At 38.5% G+C, this 19,926-nt stretch overlaps 1 protein-coding gene and 1 pseudogene across 2 annotated transcripts in view; both read left to right on the forward strand.

Annotated features, from left to right (window-relative positions):
- CDK14 (cyclin dependent kinase 14) overlaps window positions 1-19,926 on the forward strand; it is a 606,959-nt gene that overhangs the window by 5,683 nt on the left and 581,350 nt on the right. Inside the window, exons 2-3 of one of the 2 annotated variants that reach the window (XM_017895345.1) lie at window positions 2,271-2,302; window positions 6,849-6,894. In XM_017895345.1, the coding sequence (XP_017750834.1) occupies window positions 2,283-2,302; window positions 6,849-6,894 (66 nt within the window). In that variant the 5' untranslated portion in view covers window positions 2,271-2,282. The remainder of the gene's footprint in view (window positions 1-2,270; window positions 2,303-6,848; window positions 6,895-19,926) is intronic. The other variant, XM_017895344.1, reaches the window with a different exon arrangement.
- The window catches only part of LOC108544286 (Golgi apparatus membrane protein TVP23 homolog B pseudogene), a 36,795-nt pseudogene that overhangs the window by 5,403 nt on the left and 11,466 nt on the right, over window positions 1-19,926 (forward strand).

The raw sequence follows: 19,926 nt of genomic DNA on the forward strand, positions 1-19,926 counted from the left end.
TGTATGTATTTGGTATTGTTTTGTAGAGACGGGATTTCCCCTGTTGCCCAGGCTGGTCTCAAACTCCTGAGCTCAGGCGATCCATCCGCCTCAGCCTTCCAAAGTGCTGGGATTACAGGTGTGAGCCACTGCACCTGGTGGGGCAGTATCAACTGTAGTTAAAAAGAACCACAGGATGCTTTGCTTAAGAAAACACATGGCTAAATTTCCAGAACTTTTATAATGTTCAAAATAAAGACAGTATGTTTAAAAGTTTGTGCCGTGAATTATAAGTTTACTGCTGTAGCTTTGCATCTTGCATGGCAACCACATAGTGCGTGTGTTCCATTAAGCTTTGTTAAATGAGCTAGGTATGAGGCTGTATGGTAATTTGCTTATGTTAGACTTTGTATGTGAAATCAATGGGCTATTAATTTCTTATTCCAAAGAATTTTGTTTTTCAGATGGAGCAACTTGTCTATATTTAGAATTACATTACTGATGTTTTGTAAAGGACTCATTAGTCAAGTATGTTAATTAAAGGACACGCCTTAGGTTGAGGGAGTAGACAGTATAGTAATATTGTTGACTGGTATTTATACAGAACCTTGTAGCTTAGAAGTTAAATTCTAGTGAAAATGCAGTCATTAGAAGTTAGCTAGGATCTTAATATGGTTCTATCAAAACAGATTATTTTAGATTTAATGTAGGTTATTTTAGATTTAATGTAGGTTAAGTTAAATACATAATTAAAACATGTGCAAGTAATTGAATGCAAGATAAGCCATTCACAACAAAGGACTGTCTTTTTATTTTCCATTCACTTTCAGAAGAAATAGTTATCCAATAAAGAAAGATTAGTTTATTAGGCAAAAGGGAAAAATAAGAAACTTTTAGAAACATTTTATTTCCCTCAGCCTACCTGCATCCGTCCCTTAATTCACCACAATCACATTCTTGAAAACACAAATATATGAAACAGAGAAAAAATAACCTTTTCACGAGTGTTAGAGTATGTATCCTAAGCTTTTCTATGATAGCTTCAGTTTAGGCACATTGCTTTTCTCAGAGCTTAATTGCCAGAATAATTTGCTTTTCATTGCTTTTGTCAGAACAAAGCTTTCCAAGTAATAGCTACCCAAGTGCTTCTATCCAGACTAAATCAGGTTTAAAGCAGCAAACACCTATGCACAGTTCTGTAAATTTGAAACATTTCTCCAGCTAGTAGTTTCAGATAAATTAGCTATTTAATGCATTCTTCTTAATATGAAACATTCTAAGTAATTGTAAAATGTAAGGAACTAGATGTTTGCCAACTGTAGGTGAAATTCTTCTCTTTCTATGTTGGGTGAAAATATTCCAATTCTAAAGCTATGGACAGTCATACTTATATGATGATGGTCCCGCAAGATTATAATACTGTATTTTTACTGTACATTTTTCTATGTTTAGATACACAAATACTTGCCATTGTGTTACAGTTGCCTACAGTGTTCAGTACAGTAAACATGCTGTATAGGTTTGTAGCCTAGGAGTAATAGGCTATACCATACAGCCTAGGTATGTAATAGGTAATACCATCTAGGTTTGTATAAGTACACTCTGTGACATTTGCACAATGAAATTGCCTAACGGTGCATTTCTCAGAATGTATCCCAGTTGTTAAGTGACACATGACCGTATTTAAAATAAATTTGAAGTATTTGCTGGTTCCTATAAAATATTCTGAGTGTATTGTTTTCATTTGAAATACTTTGTTATAAAATTTATCATGTTGAAATGTTTAAATTATGTCTCTTACTCTGCAATGCTTATTTTAGCAGGCTTAATCTTTCATCAACATACCTACTCTTCACTCAGTATGAAAGTGTCATTCAGGGCTCTATGCAAAGTAGGTGTCATCCTAACAATTGGTGATATCTTCTCAAAACCCAGGAGTTTAAGGGGAAATTTCTTTAATATTACTTTGTGATTCTTTTATGCTTTCATTAAAACATGTTCCAACTAAAGAAGACATAGGGAACAGTTACGTGTGCTTCTTTCTTAGATCTGGGAGGATAGTTCTGTTTGCATATTTATGAAAATATTTCAAAAGATTCATGCTGTGCAATTCTCTTTCTTTCATTTGCAGTTTTCGTATTTGTATCATAACATTGTTATTCAGGTTTGGGTACAATTTACTTTCTGAAATGAAAACACCATACTGCCTTTTTTTAAAATTCTGTTTTCTATAACTTAGTCTCTTTGGAATTTTTCATAATAACTGTTTCCTTTTCCTTCTTATTTTATAGCTTTGAAGAAAGATGACACCACCTTTGATGAGGTAGGTTAAATTTCTTCATCTAATGTTAGATGTATTTAATTACTACCAGGTAGTCAGTAGGTGCCAACTTTGTACTTAGAAACAGAAAAAAATGCCTTTAAAACACACACACGAGATGACATCTGTTTATTTCATTGCATTATGATATTTTCAAATTTTAAAATAATCATTCAAATGAGTTTTGGTAGCAAGTAACAGAAATATGTCTTTTTCAATTAATAAACTAATTAGAAGACACATGCAGGCCTTTGTGTTGTTGCCTTCTTGCTGGTGGTAGTGCTTGAGACGTGCAGCGTGATGTACATGCTTAAGGGAAGTCTGGAACTGTTGGTAAGTTGGGCACCATGGCTCCTTGCAGACCTCAGCTGAATCAGGGTGTGATATGTTGTTGATGCCACATATTGTCTGTCAGTCTCCCGAAGGAGGAGCTGACTTTTCATGTTCTGGTTTTCCTATTCTTTGTATATCAGATCTGTCTTGATCTACTTGCCGCAAAGCAGTATAAAATACCGTTCAAGTAAGGCAGAGAGTTCATGTGTAATTAATAGCATCCTGAATGTGATTTTAAAATTGCAGTCATTCCTGAATTTTTGTAGTAAAAGTGGGAATCAACAGAGAAATAATGAATGTTTACAAAATGTTTTCACAGTGGTAAAGAGTGAAGTGTTTCCTTGTAACCATCCTGAGCCACACTCATTGATCTGTGTTGTAAACTGGGCCACATGTATATATAGATTGTGTTTTTTTGTTTGTTTGTTTGTTTGTTTTTTTGAGACGGAGTCTTGCTCTGTTGCCCAGGCTGGAGTGTAGTGGTGTGATCCCGGCTCTCTGCAAGCTCCGCCTCCTGGGTTCACGCCATTTTCCTGCCTCAGCCTCCCGAGTAACTGAGACTACAGGTGCCCGCCACCACACCCGGCTAATTTTTTTTTTTAGTAGAGACGGGGTTTCACCATGATAGCCAGGATAGTCTCGATCTCCTGACCTTGTGATCCACCCGCCTTGGCCTCCCAAAGTGCTGGGATTACAGGTGTGAGCCACTGCGCCCGGCCTAGTTTGTGTTTTTGTATAGAAACATGGGTGTTATCTATACAGTGTGCTTACTCTAAGGCTTGATGAAAGCATAAATTAGTTTGGTCTGGTGGTTTAATAGTTACATATTCCGTGAAATATGCTACCTGTCGTCCCTCTGCGGCAGTACTTCAGTGAGGAAAGGGCATTTGTGCTCATGGAAAGTCCCCTTGGCCATGTGGCTGGCTGTGGTGCATGGCAGGTCTGCTCAGGGAGAACCTGCTCCAGGCTGGGATTTCTGGATGGGACCAGCGTCATTTGGCTGACACAGTCTGCTGCTTCATCTGCTGCACCTGTTCTCTTTTTCCTGGGCTGAGCTTTACAAACCCGTGTGTCCCTGGACTCTGAAGCAACTTTCCCTGCCAGCATTCCTGTGACATCCTCTGCAAAACTTAATTCTTGTAGGCTTGAAGCAATAGAGGAGTCTTTTCTTCTCCCTTCATAGTGGGCAATAGTGGAGTTTTCCTCTAAACCTATATTTCTGGAATTTCCGTAGTGTTGTTATTGAGATGTTTTTCAGGAGAGTGTTTTCTTTCTTTTCAGGAGAAATCAATACGAGAATATTTGGCACCATTTTTCTCTTTGTAAAGAAAGTTTCCCCTCTAATTATGGTGATAATTTAAGCTTACATAAAAAAAGAGAAATAAGGAAAAGGAGAAAGAAAAAAATCTCATAAATCCTGTTACCCCGATACAACAACTGTTGAATGTTCTTGCTGCTTTCCCCGTGTTTTGAAAAAAAACCCATTATTATATCCTGCTTTTTTCTTTGGTACAATAACATTATATTTTCCCATGTTTTTACAAACTCTTCCTAATAATCATTAGGAATTTTGAAAACCTTTTTTCTTGCTTAAACACTATTGTTAGTGATTAGCTTTAAAAAACACCTGAGGCTGGTAACTGCTCCCTATCTCTGTTATTCTGAAACCTCTGTATAGTCAAAGGTTTGGAGTTTGTAATTTGGGTCAAAATCATCCTTAGATTTTGCAAAGTGGTTTCCTTCCTCTGCCACAAGAGATTGGTAACTATCACAAATCAGTAAGTCAGAATGCTCGACTTGGAAGATCCATTGGAAATGATAATTTTCCCACTCATCATTTCACAGATGAAGAAATTGAGATCCAGAACGGGCAGGTAATTTCCAGCTAATGAAGGAAAGACTCAAGGCCAGAAAAGCTTGGGAGATAGTAGTAATGAAGCCATGCTGGGGTATAATCCCTAATTCAACTGTCCCCTGTTTGGGCATTTGACTTATTCATTTCATATCCTTTGTAAAATAGAGATAATAATAGTATCTTCTCTTTAAGGTAGTTGAGAGAATGAAATAAGCTAACGCACATAAAGGTTTCAGAATAATGGGTCACAAAAAGTGAATATCTCGTAATTGGTGTTATCATCTTCATTGCCTTCATCATCATCATCATCATCATCATCATCAATGCTGTCACTCTGACATCCACCTTCTGTAGTTGGAAGGGCTACAGAGTAGATGGAAGGATTAAAAATGAAGAATTACAGCTATGAGGAGAGTTAATTTCAGATATTCCTCTAACATTTCACATAAAGCTTCATGTGATGACTTGCATATTAAAACTGAGAAAGTATTATCTAAAGCCCACCATTGTTTAGATTCCACATGGGGATGATTGCATTCAAGTTTTTAATCCCTGGGTGTGTTGCACATAGTTAACATTCAGTAAGTATCTATTGAATGTGAGTAAATATCTATGGTAGAGGAGTAGAGAGAGTGATGTATTAGGTGTCAGGTAGTGTGGATTCTCATCTGCCACTTTCTAGTTATTTGGTCAGGTCGTTTAACTTACCCCAGCCTCGACATTCTCATTTGTAAAATCAGTTGAACTATGATCTTCAGGTTGCCTCTTAGCTCTAAATGTAGGATGCTAAATAATGTAACAACCAACATAAGAGTACAATTTTTTTTTCATGTTTTCATGTCAGGCAGGTAATGTGCTGACCTTGTAATAAGGTTTGAGGGAGGCACATCTTACACATGAGGTGAAACCGTAGTCATCACGCTTATGAACTATACAAAAGGATCAAAATGACAATTTTATCACATCAGAAAAGAGCACTGAAACTCTGCTCGTGTACATAGGAACTGAGTTTTCTGTGATCATTTTCAGATTATAATGGTAGAAATTTTCTTGAACGCTTGTTTTTCTCTTTCTCTTTCTCTCTCCTGGAGCTGAGGGACTCTACAGTCCATTGGAATCAATTCAGATTTGAGTCTTAAAACTTTTGAGGGTTGGGTCAGCTTCTTAGGTATGCAATAAGGTGTGGCAACTCTCCTTATTCAGTATTTATGAGCTGGAGGGCTCCTTATCTCAAGGAGTGGCCTCTTCCAGAGTGTGCTTGAGCAGGAGTTTGGTAGCAACTCCCTGATTGGTGTAGAGGATGCCTCTAGAGTGTGTGTCTTATGTTTGACCTTGAACACAGTTAAAGAAATACAGACTTACTTAATCATAGACTGAAATGCTATGATTTCAGTCTAATCTGCTAATTTTCAAAACCAGACTGGAATTATATTCAGGAACTATGCTTGTTGTAAACTGGGCTGTGTTTGTGTGCGCATGCATGTGTTTGTGTGTGTGTTTATATTGAACAGTTTGGAATTATTGAGGCCTTCAGGTATTTACAATAAGCAGCCAATAGGGAATTTTGCTGAAGCTGGTCATAGTTGGAGACGGGACATTCTATGAATGATCATTTTGTTTTTCATTTCATTATTTGGTCCCTGACTACAATATTAGTCATTTAATGTTCTGTGGGCTAAATCTACACATTTTACTTGGATGGACTAATCATTTCTAAAGACATCCCAAGTAAAATTTTACTAGTTTCAGTCCTTTTCCCCTCCCAACTTCTCGATGTTTGGAAGGGTTTGGCATAGTACTTGGCCACAATGAAGGGGCTAAATAAATATTGGAGAAACACATGGTTAAGCTAGATTGAAGATGAAAGAACATTGGTATTTTGTGTCATAGTTTTTAGTGGACATGATGTTTCCGGTGACATTGTGATGAGAGCCTTGGGTAAAGCATCAACTTCATATCTGTGAAATGACTGCGGAACTTTCCAAATGTCTTTTTACCTTTTGTCCCCAATAAATGCCCAGACCATGTCCCTAAGTGGCCCCATTTTTCCTGAAGTAATGAACAATAACTACACTATGACTTCTGGTGAATTTTGAATTTTATTTTGATTTAATGATTTATTTTAGAATATTAATGATACCTAATATATGAAAGGTCAGAAAATACAGATAATCTCCACCAGTGTAAAATTACCACACATAAAACCTTTTGAACTTTGGGGACAAAAGCTCTAATTAAGTGTATATGTATGTGTATGGAAATAGTTGGAAATGGTGATAGCTACAGCAATTCATGAATTGTTCTCATGGGTAAATTAAAAGGTTAACTCATGCAGTTCTGCTTTATCCCTCTGTTTTTTAGCTTTGATGATTTCCAGAACAAAGTATTGGCTCTGCCTGGCTCTTTGGTGAGAAATACAAAATTTTTAGCAATTGGAATAAACCTTTGAAATGCAAAGAGTTTCATGTGTTTATGGCATATAATCCAGATAATTAAGCACTTAGTTTGTTTTATAAAAATGGGTGATCATGTATGAGTTTTCTCATTCTTCTCTGCTTTGGTCAGTTATTTTATGTTTGTGAGGTAGAAGGCTGCCAGCGCTTATTTTGTCATTTTCAGCTATTTTATTTTTTCAAATCCTAGGAAAATGTGTACAAAGCTTATAAAATTAAAAAAAGTTCTACGTCTGGTCTGTGAGTGCCCCAAGCACAGTTTTATAGGGTTTCTTGCTTACTTTACATTTAATATAACAATTCTGTTGGTTGGAGACTGTGTATATTGATCTTAGCTCCTAGTCCATGTCCCTCTTTGTTATTTTATATAAAGGTATAATACCAGAGCTAATAAAGGTGGTAGTTATTATTATTACTGTTATTATTTTTTGAGACATGGTGTCCCTTGGTCACCATCATCATGGTGCCATCATGGCTCACTGCAGCCTCCACCTCCAAGGCCCAACCTATCCTCCCACCTCAGCCTTCTAAGTAGCTGGGACCACAGGCATATGCCACCACCTGGCTAATTTTTTAGTTTTTGTAGAGATGGAGCCTCACCATGTTGTTCATGCTGGTCTCGAACGCCTGGTCTCAGGTAATCTTCCCATGTCAGCCTCCTAGTGTTGGGATTACAGTTGTGAGCCACCACATCCAGCCATGCAGTGATTTTTATGAGAACCAGAATCAAGGGATGATATGGTTTGGATCGTGTCCCTGCCAAATCTCATGTTGGAGGTGGGGCCTGGTGGGAGGTGATTGGATCATGGGGGTGGATCCTTCATGAATGGTTTAGAACCATCCCCTTGGTGCTGTTCTGGTGATAGGGAATTCTTGTGAGACTTGCTTGTTTAAAAGTGTGTAGCACCTCCCCCTTTGCTTTCTTGCTCTTGGCTTCTGCCATGTAAGAAGCTGGCTCTGCGTTTGCCTACTGCCATGATTGGAAGCTTCCTGAGGCCTCCTTGGAAGCAGAAGTCACTAGGATTCCTATACATCCTGCATGTCTGAGCCAATTCAACCTCATTTCTTTATAAATTACCTGGTCTTGGGTATTTCTTCATAGCAATGTGAAAATGGACTAGTACAAGTGGTTAGATACAAATACGATTTGTGGATATTTCTGGTCATTCTTTTCCGTTTATTGAGTATGGTGGAAGCTGGTTCACTCTTTTCTCTACCCTGTCACCATCAGGGGATGTCTCAGTGTCCATATGGATGATGTACACTCTGTAATACAACATTCTAGCATTCCTGACTTTCTCATCTCATACCTGCTTTACCCTTATTTGGTTTCTGCAGGAGCTGCATCTTACTGGGACTGTCCTAGGTTTAAAATATTAAATCCCACTAACAGTGTTTCCTGTTCAGCTCTTTTACTGCTGCTGTATTCCCTGTATCTTTTCTTTGCTGGCTTCCAGTTTCTAGATGATCCCTTCTCTGCCTGTCCCATCCCATTCTCATAGTCCACAACCCATCCTCCCCCATTAGTTCCTTTCCTGTTCACTCAGGGCACATCACTGTCTTGCCAGTATCCTTAATGGCCTTACCCCTTTGTACTTCATTTGTAATATATGCTGCCAGCCCTTGATTTTGACCTGGCATCTTTTCCTGTCTTACCTAGTGGCTGCCAAGAGCTGCTTGAGGAAATCACTCTGTAAATAAATTTATCAGTTCCATCCTTAGCTGGAATGTCAGACAACTGTGGACCATCTTGCATTTGTGTCCTTGTGCCACTGACTTGTTTCCTGCTGAACTCTTTTCACTCACCCTAAGCCTTCTTGCAACCCTCCTCCACCCTTTCTTCTTTTAGTAGAAGGCTTTCTCTCTGTTAGTTTCCTAGGGCTACCCTAGCAAAGTACCACAAACTGGGTGACTTAAATAACAGAATTTTTATTGTCTCACAGTTCTGGAGACCAGAAGTCTGACATTAAATGGTAGCAGAGTTGGTTCTTTCAGAGTACTGTTAGAGAAGGATCCATTCGAGGCCTCTCCCCTTAGCTCTAGATGACCACCGTGTCTCTGTATCTTTTTACATTGTTTTCCCTTAATGCATCTCTGTCTATCTGAATTCCCCTTTTTACAAGGATACAAGTCATAATAGATTAGGGGCTCACCCTACTTCAGTATGACCTCCTCTTAATTTAATTACATCTGTATGAACTCCTTTTCAAAATAAGATCACTTTAGAAGGTACTGGGGATTAAGACTTTGAAATGAATTTTTGGTGGACACAATTCAACCTGTAACACCCTCCAACTTCTAAGAGCCCTTAATATCATTAGGTGTTCACTCTCTGTCAACACCCTGCCCATTCATGTACCCTTATTTGCTCCAGTCTTACCTCCTTTTTTCTCCATCGATCTCAGGGTTTTGTCCTTTGTTTTGTTCCAGGATAGTTCCTCCTCCTGTCCTCTCAATTCCTTTCCCTCCTTTCTACTCCAGAAGCTTACATAATTGATTATTTTCTTTCTTTTCTGTGTTTTCTTCCCTCTCCTTTTAATAGATACTTTCACTGTAGGCTCTGAACATGCTTTAAGTCTTCCCCATCTCATCCATAACTTCAGCCTTCTGTCCTCTGTGATCAGTTGTCATGCTCTGGTTGAGTGGTTGGTGTACACTTGACGTCAGTGTAGCTGACTCAGCTTTCTATTCTAACCTCCACATCCAGATGTCCAGCTGCCCGCTAGAGGTTTCTGCCTCTGTGTCTCACAGTCACCTCGATCTTAGCACGTGTTATTAATTCTTGTATTGCCCCAAACATGCACCTTCTCTTGTTCCTCTCTCTGCTGTTGGCTCTGCCAGCCACATGATTTTCCAAGCTAAAAACTTGGTGCTATCCTAACCTTTTCTCCAACCCCACATCCAGGTGTTGGCTTGGTTTTTGTTCCTTGCTGTCATATCCATTCCCACTGCTGATGTGCACATTCAGCCTCGTCATCTCTTCCTGGACAGGGAGTAGTTGTATAACTGACTTCCCTGCCTACGACTTGCCTCCCACTCCAACAGAATGATGGGTCTGAAATACAAATTTGCTGTTCCCCTGCTTACTACTTTAAAAGGTGCAGGTTTAACTCCGAACTCCTGGCTTATCTTTCAAGGCCTTTCACGATCTCTCTCTTTCCTACCTTTTGACTCTTATCAAACAGTTATATTTATTTATTTATTTATTTATTTATTTATTTATTTATTTATTTATTTATTGAGATGGAGTCTCACTCTGTCGCCCAGGCTGGAGTACAATGGTGCGACCTTGGTTCACTGCAACCTCCACCTCCAGGGTTCAAGTGATTCTCCTGCCTCAGCCTCCCAAGTGGCTGGGATTACAGATGCCCGCCACAACGCCCAGCTAACTTTTGAATTTTTAGTAGAGACGGGGTTTCACCAGGTTGGCCAGGTTGGTCCTGAACTCCAGACCTCAGGTGATCCACCCATCTCGGCCTACCAAAGTGCTGGAATTACAGACGTGAGCCACCGCACCCAGCTTCAGTTATCTTTTATTTTTGTGACTTCATTATCATTGCAGCTGCTGCCATCTCAGCTCAGAACCTTTTTACTTTTACCTATTTGAGTTCAATAAATTCTTCATTGGTATCACTGCTCCATCTTATTCCTCCACTCAGCCTTCCCTAAACATCTTTCTTGTCATAGTACTCCCCTATTCAAAGATTCATATATCAAGGGATGTTTATTTTATGTCATGGTGGATGTGGTCTCAGCCTGACTCTTGATCTAGTTCAGCCTCACAGGCATTTATGGGTTGACCATCTCTCAGCATCTTACAGGGCTGGGCCTGGGTAGAGATTCAATCTCACTCTCTCTTATCGTAAGATTTTATAGACCAGGTGCGGTGGCTCATGCCTGTAATCCCAGCACTATGGGAGGCTGAGACAAGTGGATCACTTGAGCTCAGGAGTTCGAGACCAGCCTGGCCAACATGCTGAAACCCTGTCTCTACCAAAAATATAAAAATTAGCCAGGTGTGGTGGTGGGCACCTGTAATCCCAGCTACTTGGGAGGCTAAGGCAGGAGAATCGCCTGAACCCTGGAGGCGGAAGTTGCAGTGAGCTGAGATTGCGCCACTGCAGTCCAGTCTAGGGGATAGAGTGAGACTCCATCTCAAAAAAAAAAAGAAAAAAAGATTTTATATTACTTTCTGCACTGTTTTATTTTCACTATGGTCATGTCTGCCAGTCCTAGATGCTATGAACCTATTCTATGCAAGAGGTCTAAAAGTTAGACTGTTCTTTAATTATACCAGTAATCCAGGAAGTCATTATATTTCAAATTCAACATTTTAGATAGCTGAAAAAGAACATCACTACCTCCTTAATTCTCTCATTGGAAATTTAGTTTTAATTTTCTGATGCTTAAAACTTTCTGTGCTTCAGTTTTTTCCTTTTTATAAGTGTTTGATCATATTTACCATCTCCCTAATGATGGTAGACATAATTATCGTAATTAGGTCTAGTCCCAGACAGTGGCTCAAATGTCTGGTTAGTACTGTAAAGATTTAGAGAGAAAGTACATGTCTGTCACAAAGTGTAAGATGTATGACATTTGGGAGAATTAGTCACATTCAATTTGTAATTCTCAAAAGGCAGAATGTTACAGAAATGGAAAACATGAGTAGTGTCCTCTTTCCATCGTGAGCACCCTGCATCCCAGGCTGTATAGCCTGTAGGATGTCTCTTCTGTAAGAGTGGTTAGTGTTCCCTCTTGGGCAGTGCTCTGATTTGCATGTTTGAATTCATTTGTTGAAAGCTGACCTTTGGGCCAGGCCTGGTGGCAATCCTAGCACCTTGGTAGAGATCACTTGAGGTCAGGAGTTTGTGACCAGCCTGGTCAACATAGTGAAACCTTGTGTCTATTAAAAATACAAAAATTAGCCGGGCGTGGTGGCGGGTGCCCGTAATCCCAGCTACTTGGGAGGCTGAGGCAGGAGGATTGCTTGAACCTGGGAGGCAGAGGTTGCAGTGAGCTAAGATCTTACCACTGGACACCAGCCTGGGTGACAGAGCAGGACTCTGTCTCAAAAAAAAAAAAAAAAATGATGATGATGCTGACCTTTGACATAGAAAATTTTTCTGTACAGCCTAACTAATCTATTTTCTTCAACAAATGCGAAATGGGCTCAGCTGCAGTACACTATGCCTATTTTCCTTCTGACTGGAATTTGAGCCATTAATTTAGAAATCTTTATATTGCTGGGTTGTGATTGAGATGGCTTCTCCTATTAGGAACCATAGCAATCATTGAAATCAGTGAGGCCAAGGTGGGTCAGAGTTTTCTCAGGACCGGACCATAGATTCCAGTCCGAGTGTTTGAGACAATTTTTTTATACTCCCAAACACTCTTTTTTTTTTTTTTTTTTGAGGTGGAGTTTCGCTCTTGTTGCCCAGGCTGGAGTGCAGTGGTGCGATCTTGGGTCACTGTTACCTCTGCTTCCTGGGTTCAAGCGATTGTCCTGCCTCAGCCTCCCAAGTAGCTGGGATTGCAGGCATGCACCACCTGCCTTGCTAATTTTGTATTTTTCTTAGAGACAGTGTTTCACCTTGTTGGTCAGGCTGGTCTCAAACTCCTGACCTCAAGTGATCCACCCGCCTTGGCCTCCCAAAGTGCTGGAATTACAGGCATAAGCCACCGTCCCCAGCCTAGTTCCAAACACTCTTATTATTCTTGCTGTCATGAAATTTATAAAAGGCATAATTACAAGATATTGGAACCAGCAGTTTGCTTTCAGTTTGCAAGCTCAATTTCTTCAGGACTCATCAGTGTCTTAAAGGAACTCTTTCATCATTTTAAGGGAATTATTGAAGTAATATTTACTTTTCCCTTCTGAATCTATTGTATTTTCAATGTGTAAAGTTCTGGTTATTTTTCCAATTTACTATTTATTTTTTAAGTTTTATTTAAATTTATTTTATTTATTTTCTTAGTAACTTTTAGTTTTCTTAAATTTCTTTTTAAAATCCATTTTTAAAAAAATAATAGAAGAGATGGCATCTCGTTATATTGCCCAGGCTGGTCTTGAACTCCTGGGCTCAAGCAGTCCACCAGTTTCAGTCTCTCAAAATGCTAGAATTACAAACATAAGCCACCCTACCTGGCTGTCTTTTAGTTTTATTTTATTAACTCTTTTGAAATGAACTGTTCTTTGTTTTAGGCATATGAGCCTGGGAATTTTCTTAAAATTAATTAATTAATTAATTTTGCCTTGGTAACTTTATTGTGACCTGAGTGTTGCATGAGCATCCTAAACTTAGGCTGGGGATATGGAAAATTATTTTACAGTGGTTTTAGGAAAAAGCCAGGTATTAGCAAAATATTATAAGATTCTGAAATCATCTGCAAGTATGGCATGTCTTATAGTGCAACATTATGTGATTAATTTTTTAATAAAGCAATTAATGGTTTTCTTGCTTTTCAATAGCTACTCTAAATTCTATGATAGTGATGAATCTTATGTGTATAAGGAATGTGTTGAAAAAAAATTTAAGGTTTTTATGACCCATATAGTCATAATACAGTAGAAAAAAAGTTTTCAATCTGTGCTTTTATACCTAGATGAAAATGCATCAGTCAAGTACTTATTTGACCTTTCACTGATTAAAAATACCTTTCTCCAGTCTTGCAAGTTATACTTTGAAAGACATCTGGAATTGCATAGAGAACCCAGGGAGTCCTGGATTCTACAATTCTGTGTGCTCTTTTGTGTTTTCTCAGTCTCTGGCTACCCTCATGTAAGATGTCTATAATGAAGTGTGGTATTTAGAATAAAACTATGATGTTTTTCAGAGTTTGGGAATTATTCTAGTCTAGCAGATCTTGAACATGTTATAATTCTGTGTTCTGATCAGCTGAAATATTGAAGTATATAAATACTTTTCTTTAAAAAATGAGTATATTGAAGTCAGTCTTTCAATTATGTTTTGATGTATTTTTTTTTGAGTGGGAAAGAAGGGGACTGAGTTGCAGTTAGGAATTTGACTTATTTCAGATTTGCCCATGGGAATGTGCCAAATATGAAATTATAACCTATGACATATCTCTTGAATAACTTAGTTGTCTTGGATTATTAGTTTTTCTATTTTAATGGATTTTCATAAAAGGAGATTGCACCCGTTCTATAAAGCAGTGATGGGCTGTGGTAGAGGTGGAGGATGAGAGTTTTCTAAGTGCTCCCTAAAGATTTTGGTGCAGGACTCTTCACTTCCCCTATCAAAATATTCACACACCTTGAAAATTTTGCTGCTGTAGTTAGCAAGGGTTATTCTTGGGGGTGTGTCATATCCCTCAAATGAGTTCAGAGTTTGAGAGCCTTTCTTTTAAAATATCTGTTGCTGAATTATTAGGAGTTGAAGATGGATATTACTACAATAATATGCAATCTTATTTTTTTTTGGAGCAGCTGTTGGTTTTAGATAATGCTTTCTGATTTTGATTCAGAAAATATAGTCTTCTTAGTCCTATAATTGTGTATTTATTAATATCAAATTCATAATCCAGAAATTTTAGCCAAAAGAAAACTAAAGCAGTGATACAGAAATTTCTAACAAAGAAACCGGTAAGTAAGCATTATTCTACAACAGAGAAAATGAGTGAGAATAACTTATGGTTACTTTTGATTTTAATGAAAATATTTTTTATTAATTAAAACATATAGGTAAAGAAGAGATATGTAGTTCCAGTTATTCAGGACATGAATTACAAATTCTTTTGTGTCATAGGTGCTCATTTATTTTAAATCTTCAGCTATATAGCTCTCTTTGTATTGTCTTCAAGTGAATATGATGGAGAATGTCCTGCAGTGCTTGATTCTCTTCTCTTAAAAGGCAGACTATTTAATCTTACAAATGAGCATCCTTGGGTCATTACATATTGGGGTTCAGGTGTGCAAAAGGCTTGGTAACATATGGCTTGTCCCCAGATGCCCTAATTGAGTTCAAAACTTTCCCCAAGAGGTTTGCATTACTTTATCTAAATGATGTGTTACATGTGCAACACAAAAGGTGTTTTAGTCATGAAAGGAAAAAAATAAATGTGTACTTGCAAGATACAATGCAAATTGTACAGTGTGCATTGCACTGATTTCTATATAGTTATTAGAAGATAAAAAAGATTAAAAACCCGTAAAAGTGACATTAATTGGATGACCACAGTTTTGGATGACTCACTTTGATGATTTTCAGCATTCCCTTTAGTTCCCTTATATCATCATCATATATATATGATATATATATATATATATACGTGTATGTGTATGCATGTATATATATACACACATTTTCCTCCATTTTGATTATTTTATTTTAGGCAAGATGGTTAGGCATATTAAACTCAATGGTGGACTTTTTTCAGCTTCAAAACCTTACCTCTTATCACCATTATGTATTTCATTGAGTAAGTTTAATATTTGCTATTAAGAAAAGTAATTATGTTCATGGCAGAACATGTGTAAAATAAAAATTGCTATTTTACAGTGAAACAGCCATTGTATGTAGTGTATGCTCTCAGTTTTGTAAGATTGTAAGTATCCTCTGTGTGGGGAAAACATTTGAAAAAAAGGAAATGCAACAAATGGATGATGGGGAAATTGGGGTTTATTGAAATTGTGACTTGCTCGGAGACCCTCAGCTAGAAGGTGGTTTAATCTAATATTCTAACCTAGTCTCTCTGCATCCAAAGTGTATGTGCATAACTAGGCTGCCTCCCAGGAGAAGGGAGAAAGGGCGAAATAACATCTAGGTACTACTACTACAGGCGCAGCATATAGTTGGGAAAACAGAGTTCTTGCAAAGAAACAACTGATTTTGGTAGTAATTCTAGCAGATGAATGGTTTTTCCTAAAAAAGGCCTAAGAGTAAGTGAACCTTAAAGGTTCCTGCTGTAGATCTATGTCATTTTTGAACCGAGTTACACGCATTTTACAGAGAGGAAACTGAGACCCAGGGAGATTAAATCATTGTTAATAAATAATGTTGCATGGTTGATTTGTCGTTGTGAAATCAAGGGGGTTTCTCTGCTGAATTACTCTTTACGTTTTAGATTTCAGTTTCAAGGTTACATTAAAACTAAGCTTGTATTGCCATTTTTATCTGGATTTAGGTGGGGAGTGGGTGGATTGTTTGGTGAGATGTAAACTTGATCCTTCTGCTAGTAATTTGTTTAGTAAAAATTTCCTGCTAAACATGAGGGCTCTATAGTCCATGAAGATTATGGAAGGTTAACTGGTGGTTGAGGTACCATGGACCACCTTGTGATATGCAGACGGTTTGAGCTGGAAGGCATGATGAGAAAACTGCTGTGTTTTTGCTAGCATGTTCCAAAAAAAGTGTCAGAACATCTTTCAATGGGTGTAAATTGCCTTCATTGAATGAGGCAAATGGTTAATACTGAACAGAAAATGTCAGATAATAAATTCATTCATTTTCTTAGAATCCTGAATATATACACTTGGATTATTAGCTTGTAGATGTGAAGCCACTCTAGCTTCATTTTTAATTCATATTATGACAGCTAAAATCTTTGTGAAGATTGAAAGTATAGAGGAAACAGGTTTTTAATATTTACGTCTTAGAAAGATGAGACTTTAGGTGGGTATAGGGAGAAACACTCAATACTTTGGATTCATTTTAATTGGTAGAGTGAGTGCTAAGAAAAGGGATAGACCAATTTTTTTCTTTCTTTCTCTCCTTTTCCTTTACATAAACATAAAATGCTTCCAATTCACTGGATTTTCTTCTGTGCTTCCAGTATCATTGCATTTTCCTCTTTCCCTTTTCTTTGTTCTTTCTGAAAATACTTTTCTTTTGGTGGTTTAGTTGCCAGCCACTGGGCTCCACCTTGCCCTGAACCCTCTCATGACCCAGGCTCTGGGTCCAGTGTATGACCTTTTGGTTGCCTTTGCCATCTTTGTACCAGACATAATACTTTTCTGATGCGCGACTGGTGCAGGCAAGGGAAGAAGAATGGGGAGGTCTCAGGCAGGAGTTAAGAGATGTTTTATAATGATTGGCCCTGTGCTGCTATGAGAGCACAGAATTATGGCTCCTAAAAAAAGACTTGGCCTTTCTGATGTCCCCACTGCATTTAATGGACTAGTTCTGCCAGTATTTACATTGTTTGATTTACTTTAACTTCCCTTTTTACCATCAGTTGAGTTGGAAAGATTTGAGGACACATACAGAAAGAGTGATTTAAGATTCCTTTCTGATCCCATTTGGACTCAGAAGTAGGAGAATTTGTGTCTTATTGTGTCTTTTCTTTTGCTTTTGATGAGAAGGAGCAGGGAAGTAAAATCTCAAGAGAGCAGAATCAGTTTTCCGGTCACCAGGCTCATTAAATTAATATTTACTTTTAAAATGAATGTATTTGCCAGCCCTTCCCACTGTTTGTTTGGGAAGCATTTAACATACATTTGAGAGCCTCTAACTAGTTTCTGCCTCCATTGGATATTTCACCTCTCAGACTGGTGGTGGTGAGTGTGACGTGTGGATCCCAGTTGGAACATCTATTTCTGTCACTTCAATATTACATTTATCTTGAGGGTAAAAGAAGGGAAAGAAATAAAGCTAAGGCAATTTTTCCCTGTTTTTCTGTGTCTACTGCACAATGTTGATTGAATGATGTTTAACATCTCTAGGGCTTTTAAACCCATTTCAAATAACACAGTTGACATGCAGGGGTTTCAGGAAACTGGACATTTAAATAAAAGATACAGCCTGAAAACTCAAATATTACATTTGAAAATCTCTTTCCAGTATTCCATAAAATGATTTTAACAGTTTTTTTGTCTCTTGATACCTGTAACTTTCTAGATGAAAGCTGTTATTTTTCTTTAGGCCTCAGATGAGTATTTCTTCACTATTAAAAATTTTAATGAACATAAAATACTAATTACTTTAACTTCTCTAAATATTTAATAACCAAGGTCTTCAGGTACATTGTATAGTAATTTCTGTTGGTTTTTTAAAGCTTGCCGTGTGAGAGATTTGACCATTATGTTTAGTTATTTGAAGTCTGTTTTGGGGAATGTAAAAATTGATACTGAAGGAAAAAAAGAACTGGGTGCGGTGGCTCACACCTGTAATCCCAGCATTTTGGGAGGACGAGGTGGGTGCATTGCTTGAGGCCGAGAGTTTGAGATCAGCCTGGCCAACATGGTGGAACCCTGTCTCTACTAAAAATACAAAAATTAGCCAGTGTGGGGGCCCAAGCCCGTAGTCCCAGCTACTTGGGAGGCTGAGGCAGGAGAATCGCTTGAACCCGGGAGACAGAGGTTGCAGTGAGCGAAGACTGTGACACTGCACTCCAGCCTGGGTGACAGAGCAAGACTTTTGAAACAACAACAACAAAAACAGAGAGGAGTATGACTATTCATGATCTAGTTGACTTCCCCTTGCTGTTACAAGTATGTATATTAAATGTTTCTGTAATGTGTATCCTACAAGATGATGTATCAGTGTGTAGTATTTCTGTCTGGTTGGCAGCCTGAGAAATATCTGTGAACTTTGAGTGGGACATCTGCCACTTCAAGGATCAGCAAGGCACAGACAAGCCACAGGAATTATTAACTCAACAAATTATTACCTTATCAAATTAATTATCTAATTTACTCCATTGACTGGGCTGGGTATTTTTCTTTGAGTTTTCTTTTATTTTTGGTGGATCGATTGACTGGCACTGGCATGTCAGGGGCAGTGACAATGCTGTTTCTAGCTGAAACTCTGTGCTCTCCAGACTGCAGTGAGTGACGCTTCTCCACCTGAACAACCTCAGAATCTGGGTGTGGGTGGAAAGTGTAAGAGCGCTGGAATTTCCTCCACCCATCTTCCAGCTTGTCCCCGCGTCCACATTAATAATCTGTGTGAGGCTGCCTAGTAGTCTCCTTTTCCTTATCTGTACAACAGAGATAACCATCTCCACCTGGCAAAGTCATAAAAATTAATAAGATAATGCTTGTAATTCCTGTAAAGGGTCTTGGCAGGCACCACTGTTTCATAGAGTTGGGCTGTGCCCCGCAAAGCATCGGCACATGCAGCGTGGTACTGCACGTGACATTTGGGCCATCCTCCACACAAGTCCTCACATCTGTGGGCACAAGCTGAGGGGCACATAAAGCCTCCTGGCTTTATGATGGGAACACCAGCAATCTAATTTTAGGAACCTCCACGTTTTAAAGAGGGGGAAACTGAGTCTGTAAAGTCCAAATTTAGGCTTCCTCCTGTTGTTGCCCCACTTCTGCCCATCACAGTGGCCTTGCCATGACCATGTGTTAGTGGATCTGGCAGAAGGGAATGCCCACTGGTGGGGTTTGTATGCCAGGTGGTTTTTGTTGGATGGAATTTTGCATCCCACAAGACAGTCAGGAGCTCTGCGTATGTGAGCACTACTAACTCATGTTTTAGAATGAAACAGTGTTCACATATGTCACATCTACATTGTATATCTGGTCACAGGATTTCCAGAAGGTCTGTATGATTACCCCAGATATAGAGGGAGGGAGAATCTTCCTGTACCTCCTCATTTTTGGGTTGGTACCTCTCCAGAGGTTCTCCTGATTCTACTTGGTTCCCTTTCTTGTTTGCCTGCTTTTGTACTGGCACATGTTTGTTGTCTGGCAGGGGAAGCCCCTTTGTCTCTACTCCATGTGTCTTGTGTTCATGTGTTGAGTAACTGGTACATTTTCTCCATTGTAGACACTTATCAAAGTCTTGGGACCTGTTGTCTGAGCAGATATTCACATCCTTAAAATGCTCTATTCCCCCTAAAAGACTCTGTAAGGTTCCTGAGGGCAGAAACAGAAACAGCATTTCTACCTCTCTAAATCTCATTCATTCAGAACAGTTCTTTGCACCTAGTAGATGCTGAATAAAAGTTGCTTGAGAGAATAAACAGATAATACTTTTGGAGTCTTTTAGGTGAATTTGTTGTCATAATTCAGTCCT

The sequence above is a fragment of the Rhinopithecus bieti genome, unplaced genomic scaffold (genome assembly GCF_001698545.2).
Source record: "Rhinopithecus bieti isolate Rb0 unplaced genomic scaffold, ASM169854v2 scaffold_26425, whole genome shotgun sequence".
Lineage (NCBI taxonomy): Eukaryota > Metazoa > Chordata > Mammalia > Primates > Cercopithecidae > Rhinopithecus > Rhinopithecus bieti.